The sequence below is a fragment of the Hylobates moloch genome, unplaced genomic scaffold, assembly GCF_009828535.3.
Source record: "Hylobates moloch isolate HMO894 unplaced genomic scaffold, HMol_V3 SCAFFOLD_5, whole genome shotgun sequence".
Lineage (NCBI taxonomy): Eukaryota > Metazoa > Chordata > Mammalia > Primates > Hylobatidae > Hylobates > Hylobates moloch.
This window is the reverse complement of record NW_026652280.1, coordinates 47,693,614-47,715,195: the sequence shown is the minus strand read 5'-3', so window position 1 is coordinate 47,715,195 and position 21,582 is coordinate 47,693,614. Positions and strand designations below refer to the sequence as shown.

Here is a 21,582-nt window from a genome sequence, read left to right as displayed (position 1 = left end):
ATAAACTATCCTGGCCTAAAAAGATTATTTTATTAGACTGCTGAAATATGCTAATTTGATGATGTACTTTGAATATTTTCCCTCTAAAATATCTACCCCATGTCAATTAAGACTTCTTAATATTGGAAAACAGACCAAATATTTCTAATTCACTTTACATATTAATATATAATTTCAGGCTGGGAACAGTGGCTCACACCTGTAATCCCAGCACTTGGGAATTAAGCAGCAGGATCACTTGAGGTCAGGAGTTTAAGACCAGCCTTGGGAACATAATGAGACCCCCTATCTCTATAAAAATTTAATTTAAAAAATAAAATACATATGTACATATATGATTTTACCTACCAATCTTGTTATGAAAACATTTACCATTCAAGTTAAAGACGTACTCACAAAAGATTACATATTTACACATTTTATAAACATTTCCTCCACTTTACACCAAGCAAGATAAAAATACAATAAACTTAATGCTTTTTATTTAATTATAATATTACTTATGTCACAAAAGAATTTTTTTAATTTACTGTTAGTTCTTTCATTCAACAAATATTTATTATGCATATGTTCTAGATACTACCTTAGGTCCTAAAATAATAAATAGGCAAAGTTCCTAGGACTGTTTTCAACATTGTATTCTCAGGCCCCAGCACTTAGTAAGCTCTTAAATATATGTTGATCATCTCCCAAGTCCTAGAATCGCTTTTTCTAACAAAAGGAAATTTCACTCAAAAAATAACAATAAACCTTGTTACCTACCACTGATGTTAAGGTCATAATCTCCTGCTGTAATCACATTAGCTACTAATCCTTCTGCAGGTTGACTGCCAGAAACAACATCATTCAAAAGCTTCCGGATGGCTCCAGGCTGAGGTGGCTGGGTGACAATGTTGCTTACTGCTATCTTCAAATTTTTAATTACGTGAAGTTGATTATTAGGATCTCTCATGTGAACTTTAAAGAAAAAAAGAAAAAAACTTGAAATTAATTCTATACAATGCATAATAACCCAAAATTCGGCTAATGGTTTACAAACAAAAAGGATGTACAAAGCAGAAGCCAGCAATTCCAAGTGCAACATTCTTCCAGAAATATAAATGGTTGACAACATTCCCTCATATACCAAAAGGGCTAGCTAGACAGTTTATTAACTGCAGGATTCCTTCCCCTCTCACTACTGCTCAGCTTTCCTACTGTAGGTCCTTTCCTTTCCTATGTTTGGAGTTGCCAGAAACCAACCACTATCCATACCACTTCCCTAATTCTCACCTCACACTAAAGCTGGTCCAAGGCAGTGTAAGGTCTGTGGTATTAACACTAAAAACAGTAAAAGGAAAAAGAAAGGGGAGTTAAATGTTGCCCTTGGGCTTCCTTCTTCTTTCCCTAGTCGGCCTGCATTCTTAGCCTCTTTTTCACTCTCATAAAAATGAATGCCTACTCCAGTGCACGATGCTGTGGTGGAGGCTGTGCATGTGCAGGGCCAAGAGGTATGTAGAAACTCTCTGTACTTTCTGCTCAAATTTGCCATTCATCTAAAACTGGTCTTACAAATAGGGTCTACTTAAAAAAAAAACTCTGGCCAGTTGCAGTGGCTCACACCTATAATCACAGCACTTTGGGAGGCCGAGACAGACAGCTGGAAATCAGGAGTTGGAGACCAGCCTGGCCAACATGGCAAAAACTTGTCTCTAGTAAAAATACAAAAAATTAGCTGGGTGTGGTGGCGGGCGCCTGTAATCTCAGCTACTCAGGAGGCTGAGGCAGGAGAATTGCTTGAACCCGGGAGGCAGAGGTTGCAGTGAGCCGAGATTGCACTGCTGCACTCTAGCTTGGGTGACAGAGTGAGACTTGGTCTCAAAAAAAAAAAAAAAAAAAAATGTCCAGATCCCTTTTACCACCCTAATACTTCCTGCCTCCACCATGCTATAGTCCTTGTTTCAGCCTATATAATTTATAACCAGTAAGTAGTTCAGAGCTTCCGGACAGGGAATAGGTTCTGAGGCAATTACAGCAAGAAGACAGTGTCCACAGTCCACAGAACAAAATGTGAGCATATTTTTTCACATAATCAGACAAAATGTTCTACGGTAGCATTAAAAGCAGTCTATTACAGGGCTGGGCACAGTGGCTCACGCCTGTAAACCCAGCACTTTGGTAGGTCGAGATGGGTGGATCACCTGAGGCCAGGAGTTCAAGACTGGCCAACATAGTGAAACCTCGTCTCTACTAAAAATACAAAAAGTAGCCAGGCATGGTGGCGGGCGCCTGTAATCCCAGCTACTGGGGAGGCTGAGGCAGGAGAATCACTTGAACACGGAGGTTGCAGTGAGCCAAGGCGAAGGGTTGCAGTGAGCCAAGATTGCACCACTGCATTTGGAGGCCGAGGCAGGCAGATCACCTGAGGTCGGATTCAAAACCACCCGCCAACGTGAAAATCATCTCTAAAATACAAAATTAGCCATAATCCCAGCTACTCTGGAGGCTGAGGCAGGAGAATCACTTGAACCCAGGGGGCAGAGGTTGCAGTGAGCCGAGACCACACCATTGTACTCCAGCCTGGGCAACAAGAGCTGAGATCACACCACTGCACTCCAGCTTGGGCAACAGAGAGAGGCTCCATCTCATAAATAAATAAATAAAATGTATTTTGAAAATAATGACACCTTTTACGCTTTTACCCAGCATATAAAACTGTATAAAGAAAACAGGCTAGGCCGGGCGCGATGGCTCACGCCTGTAATCCCAGCACTTTGGGAGGCCTTGGCGGGCGGATCACCTGAGGTCGGGAGTTTGAGACCAGCCTGACCAACACAGAGAAACCCCGTCTCTACTAAAAATACAAAATTAGCCAGGCGTGGTGGCGCATGCCTGTAATCCCAGCTACCAGGGAGGCTGAGGCAGAATTGCTTGAACCTTGGAAGCAGAGGTTGCGGTGAGCCGAGATCGCGCCACTGCACTCCAGCCTGGGCAACAAGAGCAAAACTCCATCTCAAAAACAAACAAACAAACAAACAAAACAGGCTTTATAAATAAGTCTGCAATTACAGGCTGGAGCCGCTGCACCCAGTGGCTCAAGCCAGCTACTTGGGAGGCTGAGGCAGAATTGCTTGAACCTGGGAGGCAGAAGTTGCGGTGAGCCAAGATTGCGCCATTGCACTCCAGCCTGGGCAACAAGAGCGAAACTCCATCTCAAAAAAAAAAAAAATCATTTTAGGGATTTAGGTGAGCTATTGTTAGTAATTGTAAGGCACTGAGCACCATGCTCAACAATACGTAATGGAGGCGGTATAGCAGCAGCAGCAGATACAACATCACCTACTTCAACTGCACCATGGGTTATCATTACATACAAATAAGAGGCAACTTTGGGTAAGTGGTCTGGGTACCTACAAATAAAGAATGACACTTTCTTCTCAACTTTATAAACAAGCCTGCGATTGCCGGGCGCGGTGGCTCACGCCTGTAATCCCAGCACTTTGGGAGGCCGAGGCAGGAGGATCATGAGGTCAGGACATTGAGACCATCCTGGCTAACACGGTGAAACCCTGTCTCTACTAAAAATACAAAAAAATTAGCCGGGCATGGTGGCGTGCGCCTGTAGTCCCAGCTACTCGGGAGGCTGAGGCAGGAGAATGGTGTGAACCCAGGAGGCGGAGCTTGCAGTGAGCCAAGATCGCACCACTGCACTCCAGCCTGGGCGACAGAGCAAGACTCCGTCTCAAAAAAAAAAAAAAACAACAAACAAGCCTGCAATTATAGGCTTGAGCCACTGCACCCACTGCACCGAGTGAGTGCCTCAAGCATGTAATCTCAGCACTTTAGGAGGCTAAAGCAGGAGGATCACTTGCACCCAGGAATTCTAGACCAGCCTGGACAACAGAGGGAGAGAGACCCCATTTTTTTTTTTTTTGAGACAGAGTCTTGCTCTGTCGCCCAGGCTGGAGTGCGACGGCATGATTTCGACTCACTGCAACCTCCGCCTCCCAGGTTCAAGCGATTCCCCTGCCTCAGCCTCCCGAGTAGCTGGGATAACAGGCGCCCACCACCACACCGGGCTAATTTTTTTTTTTTTTTTTGATACGGAGTCTTGCTCTGTCGCCCAGGCTGGAGTGCAGTGGCGCGATCTCGGCTCACTGCAAGCTCCGCCTCCTGGGTTCACGCCATTCTCCTGCCTCAGCCTCTCCGAGTAGCTGGGACTACAGGCGCCCGCCACCACGCCCCACTAATTTTTTTGTATTTTTAGTAGAGACGGGGTTTCACCGTGGTCTCGATCTCCTGACCTCGTGATCCGCCTTTTTTGTATTTTTTTAGTAGAGACGAGGTTTTGCCATGTTGGCCAGACTGGTCTCAAACTCTTGACCTCATGATCCACCCACCTCAGCCTCCCAAAGTGCTGGGATTACAGGCGTGAGCCACCACACCCGGCCCAAGACCCCATCTCTATAAAAAAAATTTTTTAATTAGCTGGGTGTGATGGCACACACCCGTGTGCTACTCAGGAGGCTAAGGTAGGAGGATCTTGTATACTTTATAGATATAAAACTTTACCATATTAAAAAACCCTCTGGCTGGGTGTAGTGGCTCAAGCCTGTAATCTAGGCACTTTGGGAGGCCGAGGCTGGCAGATCGCTTGAGTCCAAGAGTTCAAGAACAGCCTGGGCAACATGGCAAAACCCCATCTCTACAAAAAAAAATTTTTTTTTTAATTAGCCAAATGTGTGGCGCAAACCTGTAATCCCAGCTACCCAGGAGGCCAATATGGAATGATCACTTGAGCCCAGGAGGTCAAGGCTGCAGTGAACCATGATCATGCCCCCTGTATCCAGCCTAGGTGACAAAGCGAGACCCCGTCTCGAAAAATTAATAAATAAAACAAAATGAAAACAAATTTTGAAAACCTGACTTGAATTTTATTCAAAGTTTGGTACTTCCACACCTTGGAGATTAATTACTTCATTACATAAACATGGTAGTTAAGATTGATGACATATTTCCAACTAAAAGAAATTTAAGAGGCCAGATGCAGTGGCTCATGCCTGTAATCTAGCACTTTGGGAGGCCAAAGGTGGGTGGATCACTTGAGGTCAGGAGTTCGAGACCAGCCTGGCCAACATGGCAAAACCCTGTCTCTACTAACAACACAAAAATTAGCCGGGTGTGGTGGCCCGTGACTGTAATGCCAGCTACTTAGGAGGCTGAGACAGAAGAACTGCTTGAACCTGGGAGACGGAGGTTGCAGTGAGCTGCGATTGTGTGACGGCACTGCAGTCGGGTGACAGAGCAAGACCCTGTCTTAAAAAAAAAAAAAAAAAAAAGGAGCTGGGCACAGTGGCTCACGCCTATAATCTCAGCACTTTGGGAGGCCGAGGCGGGCAGATCACCTGAGGTCAGAAGATCAAAACCATCCTGGCTAACATGGGGAAATCCCATCTCTACTAAAAAAATACAAAAAATTAGCCGGGCGTGGTGGCGGGCACCTGTAGTCCCAGCTACTCAGGAGGCTGAGGCAGGAGAATGGCGTGAACCCAGGAGGCGGAGCTTGCAGTGAGCTGAGATTCACCACTGCGCTCCAGCCTGGGTGACAGAGCGAGACTCTGTCTCAAAAAAAATAAAAAATAAAAATAAAGGAAAAGGAAAGAAATTTAAGGCCGGTCGCAGTGGCTCGTGCCTGTAATCAAAGCACTTTAGGAGTCCAAAGCGGGTAAATTGCTTGAGTCCAGGAGTCTGAGACCGGCTGGGCAGCATGGCAAAATCCCATTTCTAGAAAAACTACAAAAATTAGCCAGGTGTGGTAGTACACGCCCATAACCCCAGCTACTGGTGAGGCTGATGTGGAAGGATATTTTGAGCTCAGAAGGTTGAGGCTGTAGTGAGCCACGGAGTTCGAGACCAGCCTGGGCAACAGAGTGAGGCTCTATCTCAAAAAAAAACTGCTCACTTCAGCAGCACATATACTAAAATTGGAATGATACAGAGAAGATTAGCATAGCTCCTGCACAAGGATCACACAATGTTTTTCTTTTCAAGAATTCAAAAAGAAAAGAAAAAGAAAGAAATTTAAGAAAACCAGAGACATTAAATAGCCTTCAAAAGTTATATCCTAGTCTACTTTTTTTTGTTGTTTTTTTGAGACAGAGTCTCGCTCCGTCACCCAGGCTGGAGTGCAGTGACAAAATCTTGGCTCACTGCAACCTTCACTTCTCGAGTTCAAGTGATTCTTCTGCCTCAGCCTCCAGAGCAGCTGGGACTACAAGCGCCCACCACCACACCAGGCTAATTTTGTATTTTCAGTAGAGATGGGGTTTCGCCACGTTGGCCATGCTGGTCTCAAACTCCTGACCTCAGATTATCATTCAACTCAGCCTCTCAAAGTGCTGAGATTACAGGCCTAAGACACTGCACCTGGCCTACTTTTTAATCCCTTTAATAACCTTAATTTCAAAATAAAATAATGTATAACCCACATACTTCCAAGTTAGTGTTTAAGTGAAATTTTCTTAAAACTTACAGAACATCTAAATGATATATTACATTGTTTAGAACTATCAAAGAACTATCGCTAAGCAAAAACAATAAGGCTTAATTTTAATTTTTTGTTGTTTGCTTGATTAATTAATATTAATACCACAACTCTTTGAAACATGGCCAGTGGAAATTGAGTATTAGGATCTCAAAATTTGTGTCAAACAATGACTACGTTAAGTCTCAAAACATACATCAAGCATAACAATCACAGAAAATACATATAATAAATTTAATTATATATTTTTAATAATTTAATTTTAACATAATTTAATACTCTTCAGGTTTTAAAATGTCTCTAAGGAACCTAAAATGGCTCTCCGTTGTGTAATACATCAAAAGTCTAAACTGTATTTTGAAGGCCCTACACATAAATAGTACTCAAATCTCTTCTATCAACCCTCTCTTTGGTATAGCTTTAAACCAAGTGTTTTCTACTAAAATCTAAAAATAAGTCTCCTGACAATACTTGGCACTGTACTTGACACTCCTTGATAACTCAGTAGTCAAGGCAAAGTTTTACCCTAAGTAAAGGCATACCTACAGGCCAGAAATTGAGTCTTCTTTTTTAACATTTTTTTTCTCCCTCTAAGGAAATGTTAGCTTGTTTTAGTCAGTTGTATTCTTAAATTACATTGCCTGAAATGATATTCTCATGCCTCACTTGCTAAAGAAAAGCTGCTGCCTGGCTCGGTGGCTCATGCCTGTAATCCCAGCACTTTGGGAGGCCAAGGCGGGCAGATCACGAGGTCAAGAGATGGAGACAATCCTGGCCAACATGGTGAAACCCCATCTCTACCAAAAATACAAAAATTAGCTGAGCATGGTGGCGCGAGCCTGTAGTCCCAGCTACTCAGGAGGCTGAGGCAGGAGAATCACTTGAACCCGGGAGGCGGAGCTTGCAGTGAGCCAAGATCTCGCCACTGCACTCCAGCCTGGTGACAGAGTGCGACTCCGTCTCAAAAAAAAAAAAAAAAAGCTGTCTTTGAAGAATCTCCACACTTGAAACAAAAAGCGGCCTGTTCTAGATGGTAAAGAATTCTAAAATGTATTTACCAGCAAAAAACTAAAACCAAGAAAAATGAAGTCCTCTTTGCCAAATTTCTAATGCTACTATCATAGTCCATGTTCATCTTGAAATGTAAAACTTGTATCTACTTATATCTATCCTTATAAACCACACAACTAATCTCCAAAACTTTCAACTCATTAATGTCCAAATGTTTCAGACCCTCAATAATCTCCTCACATTTACCATTAGACATAAAATCTCAAATCCCTTTCCTAGAATTCAAGGTCCTCCCTTTATCTAAGCATCCTTTTACTACTCTGTACCCCAGTAAGAGTTTCCTCCCTGTTTCCCAACCATTCAGTCATAATTTAGACCTTTTGTCCATACCATTATAACCTCATGCCACTCCTTCATAGGGAATGACTGCTCTCTTGCTTTCTACCAACTGTCTACCTATCCACTAACGGTCCAACTCATTATACTCCTTCACTAGGCTGGGCGCAGTGGTTTGAGACGACCCTGGGCAACGAGGAGAAACCCCGTCTCTACAAAAAATTTAAAAATTAGCCAGGCATGATGGCATGTGCCTGTAGTCCCAGCTACTCGGGAGGCTGAGACAAGAGGATAGCTAGAACCTGGGAGGTTGAGGCTGCAGTGAGTGAGTGAGCTACGGTGGTACAATTGCACTCCAGCCCTCCCAGCGTGGGTAACAGAGCAAGACCTTGTCTCAAAACAAAAAACAAACAAACAAACAAACTCCTTCCTTAATCTTCCCCAGTCTCCTGAAGGAAATCAGAAGTGTACTGACAATGAGCCTCTATCACAGCACTGTCCAATACAGTAGGCAAGAGCTGCATATGGCTACTGAGTACTTGAAATGCGACTAGTACAAATTGAGATGTTAAGTATAAAAGGCACACCAAATTTCAAAGACTAAGCAATAAAAAAGAATGTAAAATATCTCATGAATATTTTTCACATTGATTACACATTGAAATAGTAACATTTTGGAAATACTGAGTTAAATAAAATATAGTATTAAAACTAATTTCGGCGGGGCACGGTGGCTCACGCCTGTAATCCCAGCACTTTGGGAGGCCGAGGCGGGCAGACCACGAGGTCAGGAGTTCGAGACCAGCCTGGCCAACATGGTGAAACCCTGTCTCTACTAAAAATACAAAAATAAGCCGTGAGTGCCTGTAATTCCAGCTACTCGGGAGGCTGAGGCAGGAAAATCGCTTGAACCTGGGAGGCAGAGGTTGTAGTGAGCCAAGATCGCGCCACTGCACTCCAGCCTGGGCGACAGGGCAAGACTCCATCTCCAAAAAAAAAAAAAAAAAAAAACTAATTTCACTTGTTTCTTTTTACTTTTTTAATGTGGCTACTAAAATTTTTTGTTTGTTTGTTTGGTTTTGAGATGGAGTCTCACTGTGCCTCCCGGGTTCAAGTGATTCTCCTGCCTCAGCTTCTCGAGTAGCTGGGACTACAGGCGCCCACCACCAAGCCCAGCTAATTTTTGTATTTTTAGTAGAAATGGGGTTTCACCATGTTGGCCAGGATGGTCTTGATCTCGTGATCCACCCGCCTCGGCCTCCCAAAGAGCTGGGATTACAGGCGTGAGCCACTGCACCCGGCCAAAAATTTTTAATTATACCTGTGACTCACATTATATTTCAATTAGACAGCACTGCTCTATGGTGTAAATACATAATTCTAAATACTGTCAGGAGATAAGATGATTAAGGACACAATGTCTTGAGTCACACTACCTGTTTCAAATCTTTCCCAGATGCAAGACTGTGAACAATTTAACACTTCTATGCTTCAAGATCCTCAAATTTAAAATTGCAATAACATAGGATTCAATGAGGACTAAAAAAGAAATTACACAAAGTATCAGGTATTAACATTATTATTATTTATTAAGAAAGTAGGAAAGAGTACACATATAAAAGTAAAACTAGCTCAAGTGTTTGTGTTTTTTTAAGAATTCAAGGCCGGGCGCGGTGGCTCATGCCTATAATCCCAGCACTTTGGGAGGCCGAGGCGGCCAGATCACCTGAAGTCGGGAGTTCGAGACCAACCTGACCAACATGAAGAAACCCCGTCTCTACTAAAAATACAAAAATTATCCGAGCATGGTGGCGCATGCCTGTAATCTCACCTACTCAGACGGCTGAGGCAGGAGAATCGCTTGAACCTGGGAGGCGGAAGTGGCGGTGAGCCGAGATCGCGCCACTGCACTCCAGTCTGGGCAATAAGAGCGAAACTCCGTCTCAAAATAAATAAATAAATAAAAAACAAACAAACAAAAAAAACGTAGGGCATTTTGTTGCTCTTGTTAAGTCCAACACTGAAGGAACTGAGGCTGACGGCTACGATACAGGCTAAAGAAAATCCAAACGTTTCCAAACTTTGTTTTTTTGGACAGCTCCCTCTCTCCCCTTAAAACGAAAACTAATTTGTAATGGAACTATTCTCCCAAAAAATACAGTAGCACAAAAATGGTACAGCACTGATTTTTTTTTGTGGATAAGTCATATTAAGCTAACAAACATCACAGTTGTTTGCCTGACACCGGCTTATTATGAAACCCTTCAGTTCTTAACGACCTTAACAAAAAAAACTTTACTTGGACTTTGTTGTTTGAAGATATTGGCTAAAACATGCTTGAAGCTTTACTACATTATTTTCTCCTAATAAAAATATCCAAAACTGGAGAAAACGGGTAGCTCCTTAACAAGACATTCATTAACAAGAGAAGACATTTCCATCCCTATAAGTATAGAAAACTCCAAATATCTAGGTTAAATTAACCACAACTTGGGCTTGCTTCCTCTTCCTTCGGGCAAAAAGCTGTTTCAAGTTTTCTTCTTCTTATAATACTTTTAATTTTCTTGAGAGGTTAACCAAAATAACGTATAGCTAAGAATATCTTAGTAAAATAGCCACACGGTAGTTCAGACAGAGATGACCCTGAACGCTACAAGAATGTGGTAACATCTACAACTACTCTGAAAGTCCAGTTTAACATCCAAGGGAGGATGACAGGTCTTCCTTACTCAGACCCTGTTGGTCTAAGAGGCAGCATTTTCCTACGTTAGCTGCTTTGCAAATGCCTAATTCCTTCGCTATGGCCGTGAAGAACAGTCTCAATGCCGTTCTCGAAGACTCACGTTTATCTTTGCACCAATTACTTAACGACCTAGGTTGTCCGAGGAAGAAAGAAAGTGCCCAGAGAAACTGGAGCTTAGGACTGCGCTGCCTTGACAACCTCACGGTCCTCCTCCAGCCGCCCCGAAGCACCGCGAGGCCACAGCCCCAGACGCCACGGTACCAGCTCCAGGACGTAAACACTGCCCTTCTCTCCCCTGCCCGCCCGCAACTTCCTTCTCCCGACCACGGCTTTGCCGGAGCCCACTGGAAAGGGGAGGATACCACATACCCTCGGAAGTGAGGCGGGAGAAGGGCTTAAGCAGCTCCGCGAAGCTGAGGTGATTGAGACGAGTGAGCCGCTCAGCTTCGTCGCTGCACAGCGCAGCGACACAGGGGACGAAGGAGTCCGGGATTAGCTCCTGCACTGATTGTACACACTGGGCCATTGCCGCGGCAGAGGCAGCGGCGGCGCCCGCCCTCCGGCCCACCCTGAGAAGTTATCCTGCGGCTGCAGCAGCTACCGCCGCCGCCCGCCGGCCTGGCCCGGCCGGGCGGGGCCCCGAATGCACTGGAGCCTAGAGACAAGTAGAAGGAACAGACGCCGCCGCTTCGGTTTCTGGGGCACAATCCACTGACCCCCCCTCCTTCCCGTCACCGCCGCTCCTCAGCGCTCGTCCCCGCGTGCTCGCATTCCACCCCGATAGGTGGAGACGCCGACAGTCACCACTTAGTCCTTCGGACGGCAAAACCTTGGTCACTGCCCGGCCGGAACCGCCATGTTGAGGCCGAACCCTGACCAACCGGCAGTACTACTCCCAGCTGCCCCCGCGCGCATCCCTCACGTGACTGTGTTAAAGGAGACGGCAGGGGTAAGGGAAGAGAGCTGAGGAGAGGGAAGTGAAAAGCGACGGAGGCCGGTTGGGAGGCTGGAGCCGGAAGTGCTGTGACGGAAGCTCCCTGGGCAGGGCGGGGCTACAAGTGCGGTGGGCGGGGCCGGAGGCGGGGGGAGGTGCGCAACTGTAGGCGGGGTTCTCAAGCTTGCCCTTGGCAAAGCAGAGCTGAGAGCGACCTGCTAGCGGTAGCGGAACCTCGAGACGGGTGCTGTCGCAGTGATGGAGGCGCATCCTCACTTTCCACGCAGGCCTGGCCTTTTTGACGTCCCTAAGGCTCTCTCCCTGGCTGTTGTGGGCAACCGATGCGGTTGGTCGCGCTGCTGCCTACGCTCGCCGGCGGAGCAGCGAGTTGCACCTGTTCGGGGAGAGGGAATGGATCTCTCGGAAGTGCTTGGGGTTTCGCTGAAGTGGACCTGCACAGGCCATGTATCCTTTAAATACGGCCATGCTTTTAGAAACAGACTGTCACTTTATGTGGACTCAACCATTGAACAGAATGTGTGCTGTTGTGAGTGCTGCAATTCCCTCGAGTGTAATTGCGCTACTGCATTTTTGTTGGTCGCAGGGAAAGGGTGTGCCTGCAAATGTCCGCGTGGTTCGTCCTCAGCCTCTTCCTTTTTACACTCTGCTGGATGTTTACTTACTGGTGGTGGAGGTAGGGGAAGCCAGTATTTATGTACTGTGTACTGTCCTGAACCGGCTTTCATTCCTAACTTTTAAAAGATTCCTTTAAGGAGGAGGAGGGGGCGGGTCAAAGATTGTTTTAAAGGGGGGACGGGGTGAGGTCAATGGTGTGTGCCTTGTAAGTAGAAGTGAATGGAAAGAATTCTACTAATGTGTCACTCAATTGTTTGAGCTTCTCCTGTTTTACATGCTAAAAATATAAGGCATGGAAAAATGTATCATTCTATCATGATTTTATGATGCTTTAATTAAAGGAGTCTTCCCCAACGTCAATGACTCAAATTTTTCGACTTCTTGACACCCTCAGATTTTTACTATGGTAATAATTTATGACAAGTTAGATGTATGCTTCTCATGTAAGTTGATAAATGGGAGGTAGGAAGGCACAGTAGGACATATTGATGACATGCCGTGGCTACAGATTAATTTATAAGAGTGTCCATCACTTTAGGAGATTTATTTGCCAAAGTTAAGGACGAGCCCAGGAAAGAGGCCTATGCCTTTGTCGGAAGATGATTTTGAGGGCTCCAAATTTATAGGGGAAAGAGCGGGATATTGAGAAGCACACTGTTTTCATGTAAGGGAGCGGTAGGACAAAATAGTAATTCTTGCCTTTGTCTGGCTCAGTGAATCTGCATTTTTTACATAAGATGACATAAAATGGGCAGAGGAAAAATGTGGGAATCTGCATTTTTCATAAGATAACAGACAAAATGGGGTAGGGGAACAATCAGGTATGCATTTGTGTCTGACGGGCTGGGGTGACCACCTGTAAAGATAAGCTATCAATTTGCATTGCCATGAAGTTTTAACAGCACACTAAGAATTTCATTGTGGGCAAAATATGGGGGAGAGATGTAGCTTTTCATCATGCAGCCATCTTATTTAGGAACCAAAAGGGGGAGGCAGATTTGCGTGACCAGTCCCAGCTTGACTTTTCCCTTTGGCTAATCAGTTTGGGGTCCCAAAATTTAATTTCCTTTTGCAAGAGAAAACATGTGCAAGTTAAGAGTCTGGAAATTCATTTCCTTAAAACTGTCTACGTCTGGAAATTATTAAATCCCTAGGGATACACACAATCCCTTTTCAATGCTTCTGATTCACTTCCTTACCCTTTATAATGTTGTGAGAATCTCATATAATTTAGTGTGACTCAAGTTATAAGATACATTTTTTATAACAGGACTCCTAAATGCAAACATACTATTTATCTAGTACTCTAAAAAGTTTCAAAGGCTATTTATTTTTATGCTGAAAGTAAAAACAGCTGAATTAGATTCTTCGAAAAGGACTTTCAATGGTAATTTAGCCAAAATAGATTTTTCTGAGGTATAATTCACATGCCATAATATTTACCCCTTCAAATAAGTGTACAATTCAGTGGTTTTCAGTTTATTCCAAAAGTTGTGCAACCATTACTACTATCTAATTCCAGAATATGTTCATCCCAAAAAGAAGCCTGGTACAGGCTTTTATCATTCTGCACTCTGCCATGCCCTCCAACTCCTGGCAATCACTAATCTACTTTCTGTCTGTGTAGATTTACCTATTCTGGACATTTCATATAAGTGAAATTATACAATATGTGATCTTTTGTACACATATTACTTCACTCAGCAATATATTTTAAAGGTTCATCCATGTTATAACATGAATCATTACTTCATTCCTTTTTATGGCTGAGCCTAAATGGATTTTTGTCTTACACATTGACTTTGCAGTTTTTTGGTTTTTTTTTTAAATATGTAGAGATGAGGGCTCACTGTATTGCCCAGGCTGGCCTCAAACTCTGGGCTCTGGTGATCCTTCTGCCTCAGCCTCCCAAAATGCTGGGATTGCAGGTGTGAGCCACTACACCCAGCCTGACTTCACAATCTAATACCACACCCATACACAGTGTTTCCAGTGAGTAACTTCACTGTGTAAATATACTTCTTTCATAGGCTATCCTGGTCTCTTCTTTCTTTTGACAAGGTACTGTTTGAACTGTGGAAACACCTTAAAGGAGACCATACTGAGGACTAAACTCTGACTTTTTTCCCCTCTTCCCTGAATTCCTATCTAAGGGGCCAGTGGAGTCACACCCTACAAAACATAAAATGTTATCAAATGGGCCGGGTGCGGTGGCTCACATCTGTCATCCCAGCACTTTGGGAGGCTGAGGCGGGTGGGTCACGACGTCAGGAGTTCGAGACCAGTCTGGCCAACATAGTGAAACCCCGTCTCCACTAAAAATACACAAAAAATTAGCTGGGCATGGTGGTGTGCGCCTGTAATCCCAGCTACTCAGGAGGCTGAGGCAGGAGAATCACTTGAACTCAGGAGGTGGAGGTTGCAGTGAGCCAATATCGTGTCACTGCACTCCAGCCTGGGCAACAGAACAAGACTCCATCTCAAAAAAAAAAAAAAAAAAAGTTATCAAATGGGTTTTATGTAAACTTATATATAACATGGCTTACTTTCCAACTTGACTCTGGCATAACATCACATGACAGATAAAGGAAATCAAAGTATTTTACCTCAAAATATATTTCTTTGCTGTATTTTGAAAGGTCCCTGCAAAGCCATTTTGTGGGGAGAGAGGTAATTGCATCTGTTAAGAATCTCTATTGGCTGGGCGCATTGGCTCACACCTGCAATCCCAGCATTTTGTGAGGCCAAGGCACGTGGATCACCTGAGGTCAGCCTGGCCAACATGGTGAAACCCTGTCTCTACTAAAAATTTAGCCAGGCGTGGTGGTGGGCACCTGTAATCCCAGCTACTCAGGAGGGTGAGGCGGGAGAATCGCCTGAACCCAGGAGGCAGAGATTGCAGTGAGCCAAGATAGCGCCATTGGACTCCAGCCTGGGCAAGAAGAGCAAAAAACTCCATCTCGAAAAAAAAAAGAATCTCTGTTAACATAACTAGATGTTTCCCCCTTCCAGGCCCTCCCAATTCTGAAGAAATTAACTGAGAGTCTAGCCCCTTTTACAGGTCAGAATAGAAAACATTTGCCATCTATTGTCTCTAAGGATGGTCACCTAGGAGACTTCGTCTACATAATAAGAACCTTAGTGTCCTCCACCCCTTATTTCAATCCAGGCATTCCTTTCTGTTTATTCCAGATCTTTAAATAGTAACTTCACTCTTTCAACCAATTGCCAGTCAGGAAATCTTTTAATCCACCTATGACCTAAAGCCCTCCCCCAAACCCTCTTCAAGTTGTCCCACCTTCCCCGACCAAACCAACATATACCCCAAATGTATTGATTGATGTTTTATGTCTCCCTAAGTTGTATTAAAACCAAGCTGTAACCCAACAGTCTTGGGCACATATTCTCAGTACCTCTTGGGACTGTGCCTCAGGCCTTGGTCACTCATATTTTGTTTAGAATAAATCTCTTTAGGGCCGGGCGCGGTGGCTCACACCTGTAATCCCAGCACTTTGGGAGGCTGAGGTGGGCGGATCACAAAGTCAGGAGTTCAAGACCAGCCTGGCCAACATAGTGAAACCCCGTCTGTACTAAAAATACCAAAAATTTAGCCAGGCATGGTGGCGCATGCCTGTAGTCCCCTACTCAGGAGGCTGAGGCGGGAGAATCACTTGAACCTGAGAGGCGGAGGTTGCAGTGAGCCAAGATCACGCCACTGCACTCCAGGTTGGGCAACAGAGTGAGAGTTTGTCTCAAAAAAACAAAAAAAGAATAAACCTCTTTAAATGTTTTAAAGAGTTTGATACTTTTTGTCGACGATATTTACTGTGACCATAGTAGCAGATCTTTTAGTCAGGATTCTTTCAATGTCAAAACAAAGCAAATTAGGCCAGGCATGCAGTGGCTCATGCCTGTAATCCCAGCACTTTTGGAGGCCAAGGCAGGTGAATCATCCAAGGTCAGGAGTTTGAGACCAGCCTGGCCAACATGGTGAAACCTGTCCCTACCCAAAATACAAAAATTGGCCAGGCATAGTGGCATGTACCTGTAGTCTCAGCTACTTGGGAAGCTGAGGCAGGAGAATCGCTTGAACCTGGGAGGCAGAGGTTGCAGTGAGCCAAGATCACTCCAGCCTGGGCAATACAGCAAGACTCCATCTCAAAAACAGAAAAAGCAAATTAAATTTATACTAGCTTCAACAAACTAGAGAATTTAATGGCTCATGTAACTACAGGTAGAGGTGGGATAAAGGTCACAGGAAAGAAGGAAGAGCTGCAAAAATAATGGCTTCAAGGACCGAAGGCCAGGACTTGTTACCAGCAAATCCCTCTATCTCTAATTTCTAATTCTGTTACGCTTCGTTCTTCAGGAAGCCTCTGTCTACATGATAGGGTTTGCCCACATCCCCAGATCATATTGTTGAGGCTCAGAATGTCGACAAAAAGAGTCGAATTCTGTAAAATATTTGAAGATATTTATTCTGAGCCAAATATAAGCGACCATGAGGTCCTGAGAACATGTGCCCAAGGTGGTCGGGCACAGCTTGGTTTTATACATTTTAAGGAGGCTTGAGACATCAATCAAATACATTTAAGAAATACACTGGTTTTAAGGGAGGAGACCACCCCTCATATTGTCTTATGCCCAATTTCTGCCTCCAAAGAAAGAGGAAGTAAAAACTAAAAGGCAGAAATGAAATCCACCGGCAGACAGCCTGGTGCCGCGTCCTGGGCCTGGTTAAAGATCGACCCCTGACCTAACTGGTTATGTTATCTATAGATTTCAGACATTGTATGGAAAAGCATTGTGAAAATCCCTGTCCTGTTCTGTTCCTTTCTGATTACCAGTGCATTCAGCCCCCAGTCAGGTACCCCCTGCTTGCTCAATCGATCACAACCCTCTCACGTGGACCCCCTTAGAGGTGTAAGCCCTTAAAAGGGACAGGAATTGCTCACTCTGGGAGCTCGGTTTTTGGAGACGTGAGTCTTGCTGAAGCTCCCGGCCGAATAAAGCCCTTCCTTCTTTAACTAGGTGTCTGAGGGGTTTTGTCCACGGCTTGTCCTGCTACAGTTTGATCCAGAAAGATGGGACAACTCAAAGTGGGGCAGGGGGGTTGGGTTACCAAACACCTTCTGGTTGATAATTGGTTGAGTTTGTCTAACTGGGATTCATCCGCTTAGATTGCACCACTGCACTCCACCCTGGGCGACAGAGCAAGACTCCATCTCACAACACAAAAAAACAGAAAGGGAATGTTCAGCTTAAGATAAAAATTGTGGCTGGATGCAGTGGCTCACGCCTGTAATCCCAGCGTTTTGGGAGGCTGAGGTGGGCGGATCACCAGGTCAGGAGTTCGAGACCAGCCTGGCCAGCATGTTGAAACCCCATCTCTACTAAAAATACAAAAATCAGCCAGCCGGGCTTGGTGGCGTATGCCTGTAATCCCAGCTACTCAGGAGGCTGAAGCACGATATTCGCTTGAACCCAGGAGGCGGAGGTTGCAGTGAGCCGAGATCGTGCCACTGCACTCCAGCCTGGGTGACAAAGCGAGGCCCCGTCTCAAAAAAAAGAAAAAAAGATAAAGATTGTGGACGTCAAAGTTCTTTTTAAGTCTTATAGTGCCTGCCCTTAGAGACAGTAAACAACAAATGTTTCCTATTCAGATCTTAATTAATCTCTTTAGGATTGGGACAGTCTGGAAGAGAAAGAACTAGCTATGTTAATAGAGTTTTTTTTTTGGACAGAATCTCACTCTGTCACCCAGGCTGGAGTGCAGTGGTGCGATCTTGATTCACTGCAACCTCCGCCTCCTGGGTTCAAGTGATTCTCCTGCCTTAGCCTCCCAAGTAGCTGGGACTACGGGCATGTGCCACCATGCCCGGCTAATTTATTTTTATTTTTATTTTATTTTTTTGAGACGGAGTTTCACTCTGTCACCCAGGCTGGAGTGCAGTGGCGAAATCTTGGCTCATTGCAACCTCCGCCTCCCGGGTTCAAGCAATTCTCCTGCCTCAGCCTCCCGAGTAGCTGGGACTACAGGCACACGTCACCACACCCAGTTAATTTCTTTTGTATTTTAGTAGAGACAGGGTTTCACCGTGTTGCCCGGGCTGGTCTCGAACTCCTGAGCTCGGGCAATCTGCCGGCCTCGGCCTCCCAAAGTGCTAGGATTACAGGCGTGAGCCACCACACCCAGCCATTTTTTTTATTTTTAGTAGAGACGAGGTTTCACCACGTTGGCCAGGATGGTCTCGATTTCCTGACCTCGTGATCTGCCCTCCTCGGCCTCCCAAAGTGCTGGGATTACAGGCGTTAGCCACCAGGCCCGGCCAGAGATTCTTTATAGATGCAAATTTTCCCCACAACTAACAGCTTTGCATGGCTATTTCAAAGTATGGCAAAGAAACATGTTTTGGGGTAAAACGTTTTGATTTTCTTCTTTGTCTTGTAATGTTATGCCAGAGTGAAGCTGGAAAGTAAGTTATGATATATAGGGTTAAATAAAACCTATCTGTTGAGAATTTATGATTTGTAGGGCATGACTCCCCAGACCCCTCAGATAGGAATTTGGGCAAAATAAAAAAAATCTGAGTTTAGTCCTCAGAAACTAGTATCTCAAAATAAGGTGTTTTGACCTGCTGAACTGAAGAAGCTGCAAGATCTGTTTGACCCACCCTCCCCCATTGAAGTTGAAGTTCTTTATTTACCTGAGATCCAGACCTACCAAGGAAAACTATAATTTTTTTCTCCCCCTCCCTGTAATCTCATCTATTGCAAAAAATAAGACCAAGATGTACCCACACCTGAACAAGACCCTTTTACAAGTATAATGACTGTCTCCAAGGATCATTTGCATTTCAAAGAGAACTCTTTACACATTAATTTCTGTTTCCTGATCCAGTCCGTCTCCCCTGTAATCATTTATTGCCCCTCAACAGAATTCTTGTCCTCACTCCCATAACCTGTTTTGCAAGGATCTAGTGCTCCCATTCTTTCTGTGCGTCAAGATAGTATGTAATTAGCCGGTGTGGTGATTCTTGCCTGTTGTCCTAGCTACTCAGGATGCTTGGGCAAGAGAAACACTTGAGCCCAGGAGTTCAAGGCTACAGTGAGGTGTGATCCTGCTACTGTACTCCAGCCTGAGCAACAGAGCCAGACCCCATCTCTATTAAAAAAAAAAAAAAAGAGAGATAGTATATAAGCTTCTGTAACTAACTGAGGGGTTGAGTGGTCATGCTGAAGGCTCCCACATATACACGTTAAATACATTTGTATGTTGGCCAGGCAATGACTCATGCCTGTAGTCCCAGCATTTTGGGAGGCTGAGGCAAGGGCTTCACATGAGCCCAGGAGTTCAAGACCAGCCTGGAGAACATAGCAAGATGCTGTCTCTACCAAAAAAAAAAAATTAGCTGAGTGTGGTGGTGCACACCTATAGTCCCAGCTACTTGGGAGGCTGAGGTGGGAGAATTGCTTGAGCCCAGGAGGTTGAGATTGCAGTGAGCCGTATTTGCACCACTTCACTCCAGTCTGGGCAACAGAGTGAGACCTTGTCTCAAATGAATAAATAAATAAATAAATAAATAAATAAATAAATAAATAATGAACGTGTATGCCTTTTCTCCTGTTACTCAACCTGCCTCATGTCAGTGATTTTCAGTGAACCTCCAGGGGGCCTGGAAAGGATCAATATATCAATCCTAGGCAATGCCTCTGATTTTCCCTGCTTGTATCACATGCCTTTCCCTTGAGGACTAAACTCTGATTTTTTTTTTTCTTGCCCAAATTCCTAAGGAGTTTGGGAGTCATGCCCTACAAATCCTAAATTATCATCAGATGGGTTTTATTTAACCCTCTATATCATAATTTACTTTCCAACCTGACTCTGACATAACATTACGAGACAAAGAAGAAAATCAAAATATTTTACCCCAAAACACGTTTCTTTGCCATACTTTGAAATGGCCCTGCAAAGCTCTTCTTTGTGGGGGAAAACTTGCATCTGTAAAGAATCTGTATTAACTCCTGACCAACATGGTGAGACCCCGTCTCTACTAAAAATGCAAAAATTAGCTGGGCATGGTGGCGCACGCCTATAGTCCCAGCTACTCGGAAGGCTGAGGCAGAAGAATCACTTGAACCCAAGAGGCAGAGGTTACAGTGAGCCAATATCCCACCACTGAACTCCAGCCTGGCGACAGAGCGAGACCCCGTCTGGGGGAGCAGGGGGGAAGAATCTCTGTTAACATAGCTAGATCTTTTTCTTCCAGACCCTCCCAATCTTAAAGAGATTAACTAAAATCTAAATAGGAAATATTTGTCACCTATTATCTCTAAGGGCAGCCACTATAAGACTTCAAAAGAACTTTGGTCTCCACAATCTTTATCTTAACCTAAACATTCCCTTTCTAGCTATCCCAGATCTTTAGACAAACTCAACCAATTGTCAACCAGAAAATGTTTAAATTCACCTATAGCCTGGAAGCCCCCTGCTTTGAGTTGTTCTGCCTTTCTGGACCAAACCAATGTATTTCTTAAATGTATTTGATTGATGTCTCATGCTTGTCTAAAATGTATAAAACCAAGCTGCATCTGACCACCTTGGGCACATGCTCTCAGGACTTCCTGAGGGCTGTGTCATGGGCCATGGTCACTCATATTTGGCTCAGAATAAATCTCTTCAAATATTTTACGCAGTTTGACTCTTTTTGTTGACACCCTGAACCAATCGATTTCCAGGTAAATGGGCGATATTACTAGCCAGGCATAGGTCATATTTCCATTCCTGTAGGCAGGGAGATAGAAACTATGATGAGTAAAATGGGAATGGGAAAGTTTACTGGCTAAACAAAAACCATACCCATCATATACCACAAACTACCCATTGGCTTCTCAGAATTCACACATACCCTTCTTCTCATATATATGATTCCAAGAATGCTGCTAACTAGTAATTATCCCCTTTAAAACTGAAAATAGGCTTATCCTGCATCCAAAGGAAAACAAGCAAAAAATCACATCCGGCCAGGCACAGTGGCTCAAGCCTGTAATCCCAGCACTTTGGGAGGCCGAGGCAGGCAGATCACAAGGTCAGGAGTTTGAGACCAGACTGACCAACATAGTGAAACCCCATCTCTACTAAAAATACATCTACATCTCTACTAAAAATACAAAAATTAAGCTGGGCTCCGTGGCTCACGCCTGCAATCCCAGCATTTTGGGAGGCCAAGGTGGGCAGATCACAATGTCAGGAATTCGAGACCAGACCAACATGATGAAACCCCATCTGACTAAAAATACAAAAATTAGGCCGGGCTCGGTGGCTCACGCCTGTAATCCCAGCACTTTGGGAAGCTGAGGCAGGTGGATCATGAGGTCAGGAGTTGGAGACCAGCCTGA

General features: G+C 44.5%; 1 protein-coding gene and 1 pseudogene across 4 annotated transcripts in view; one reads left to right on the top strand and one right to left on the bottom strand.

Moving 5' to 3' along the window:
* The window catches only part of TRAPPC8 (trafficking protein particle complex subunit 8), a 117,650-nt gene extending 106,049 nt beyond the window's left edge, over window positions 1–11,601 (bottom strand). For 2 of the 4 annotated variants that reach the window (XM_058438514.1, XM_058438515.1), the window contains exons 1-2: window positions 10,983–11,601; window positions 763–957 (exon numbers count right to left, since the gene is read on the bottom strand). In XM_058438514.1, the coding sequence (XP_058294497.1) occupies window positions 763–957; window positions 10,983–11,139 (352 nt within the window). In that variant the 5' untranslated portion in view covers window positions 11,140–11,601. The remainder of the gene's footprint in view (window positions 1–762; window positions 958–10,982) is intronic. The other 2 variants (XM_058438513.1, XM_032152579.2) reach the window with 2 other exon arrangements.
* Window positions 5,934–6,026, top strand: LOC116469998 (U6 spliceosomal RNA; annotated as a pseudogene).
* Window positions 11,602–21,582: the final 9,981 nt, after the last annotated feature.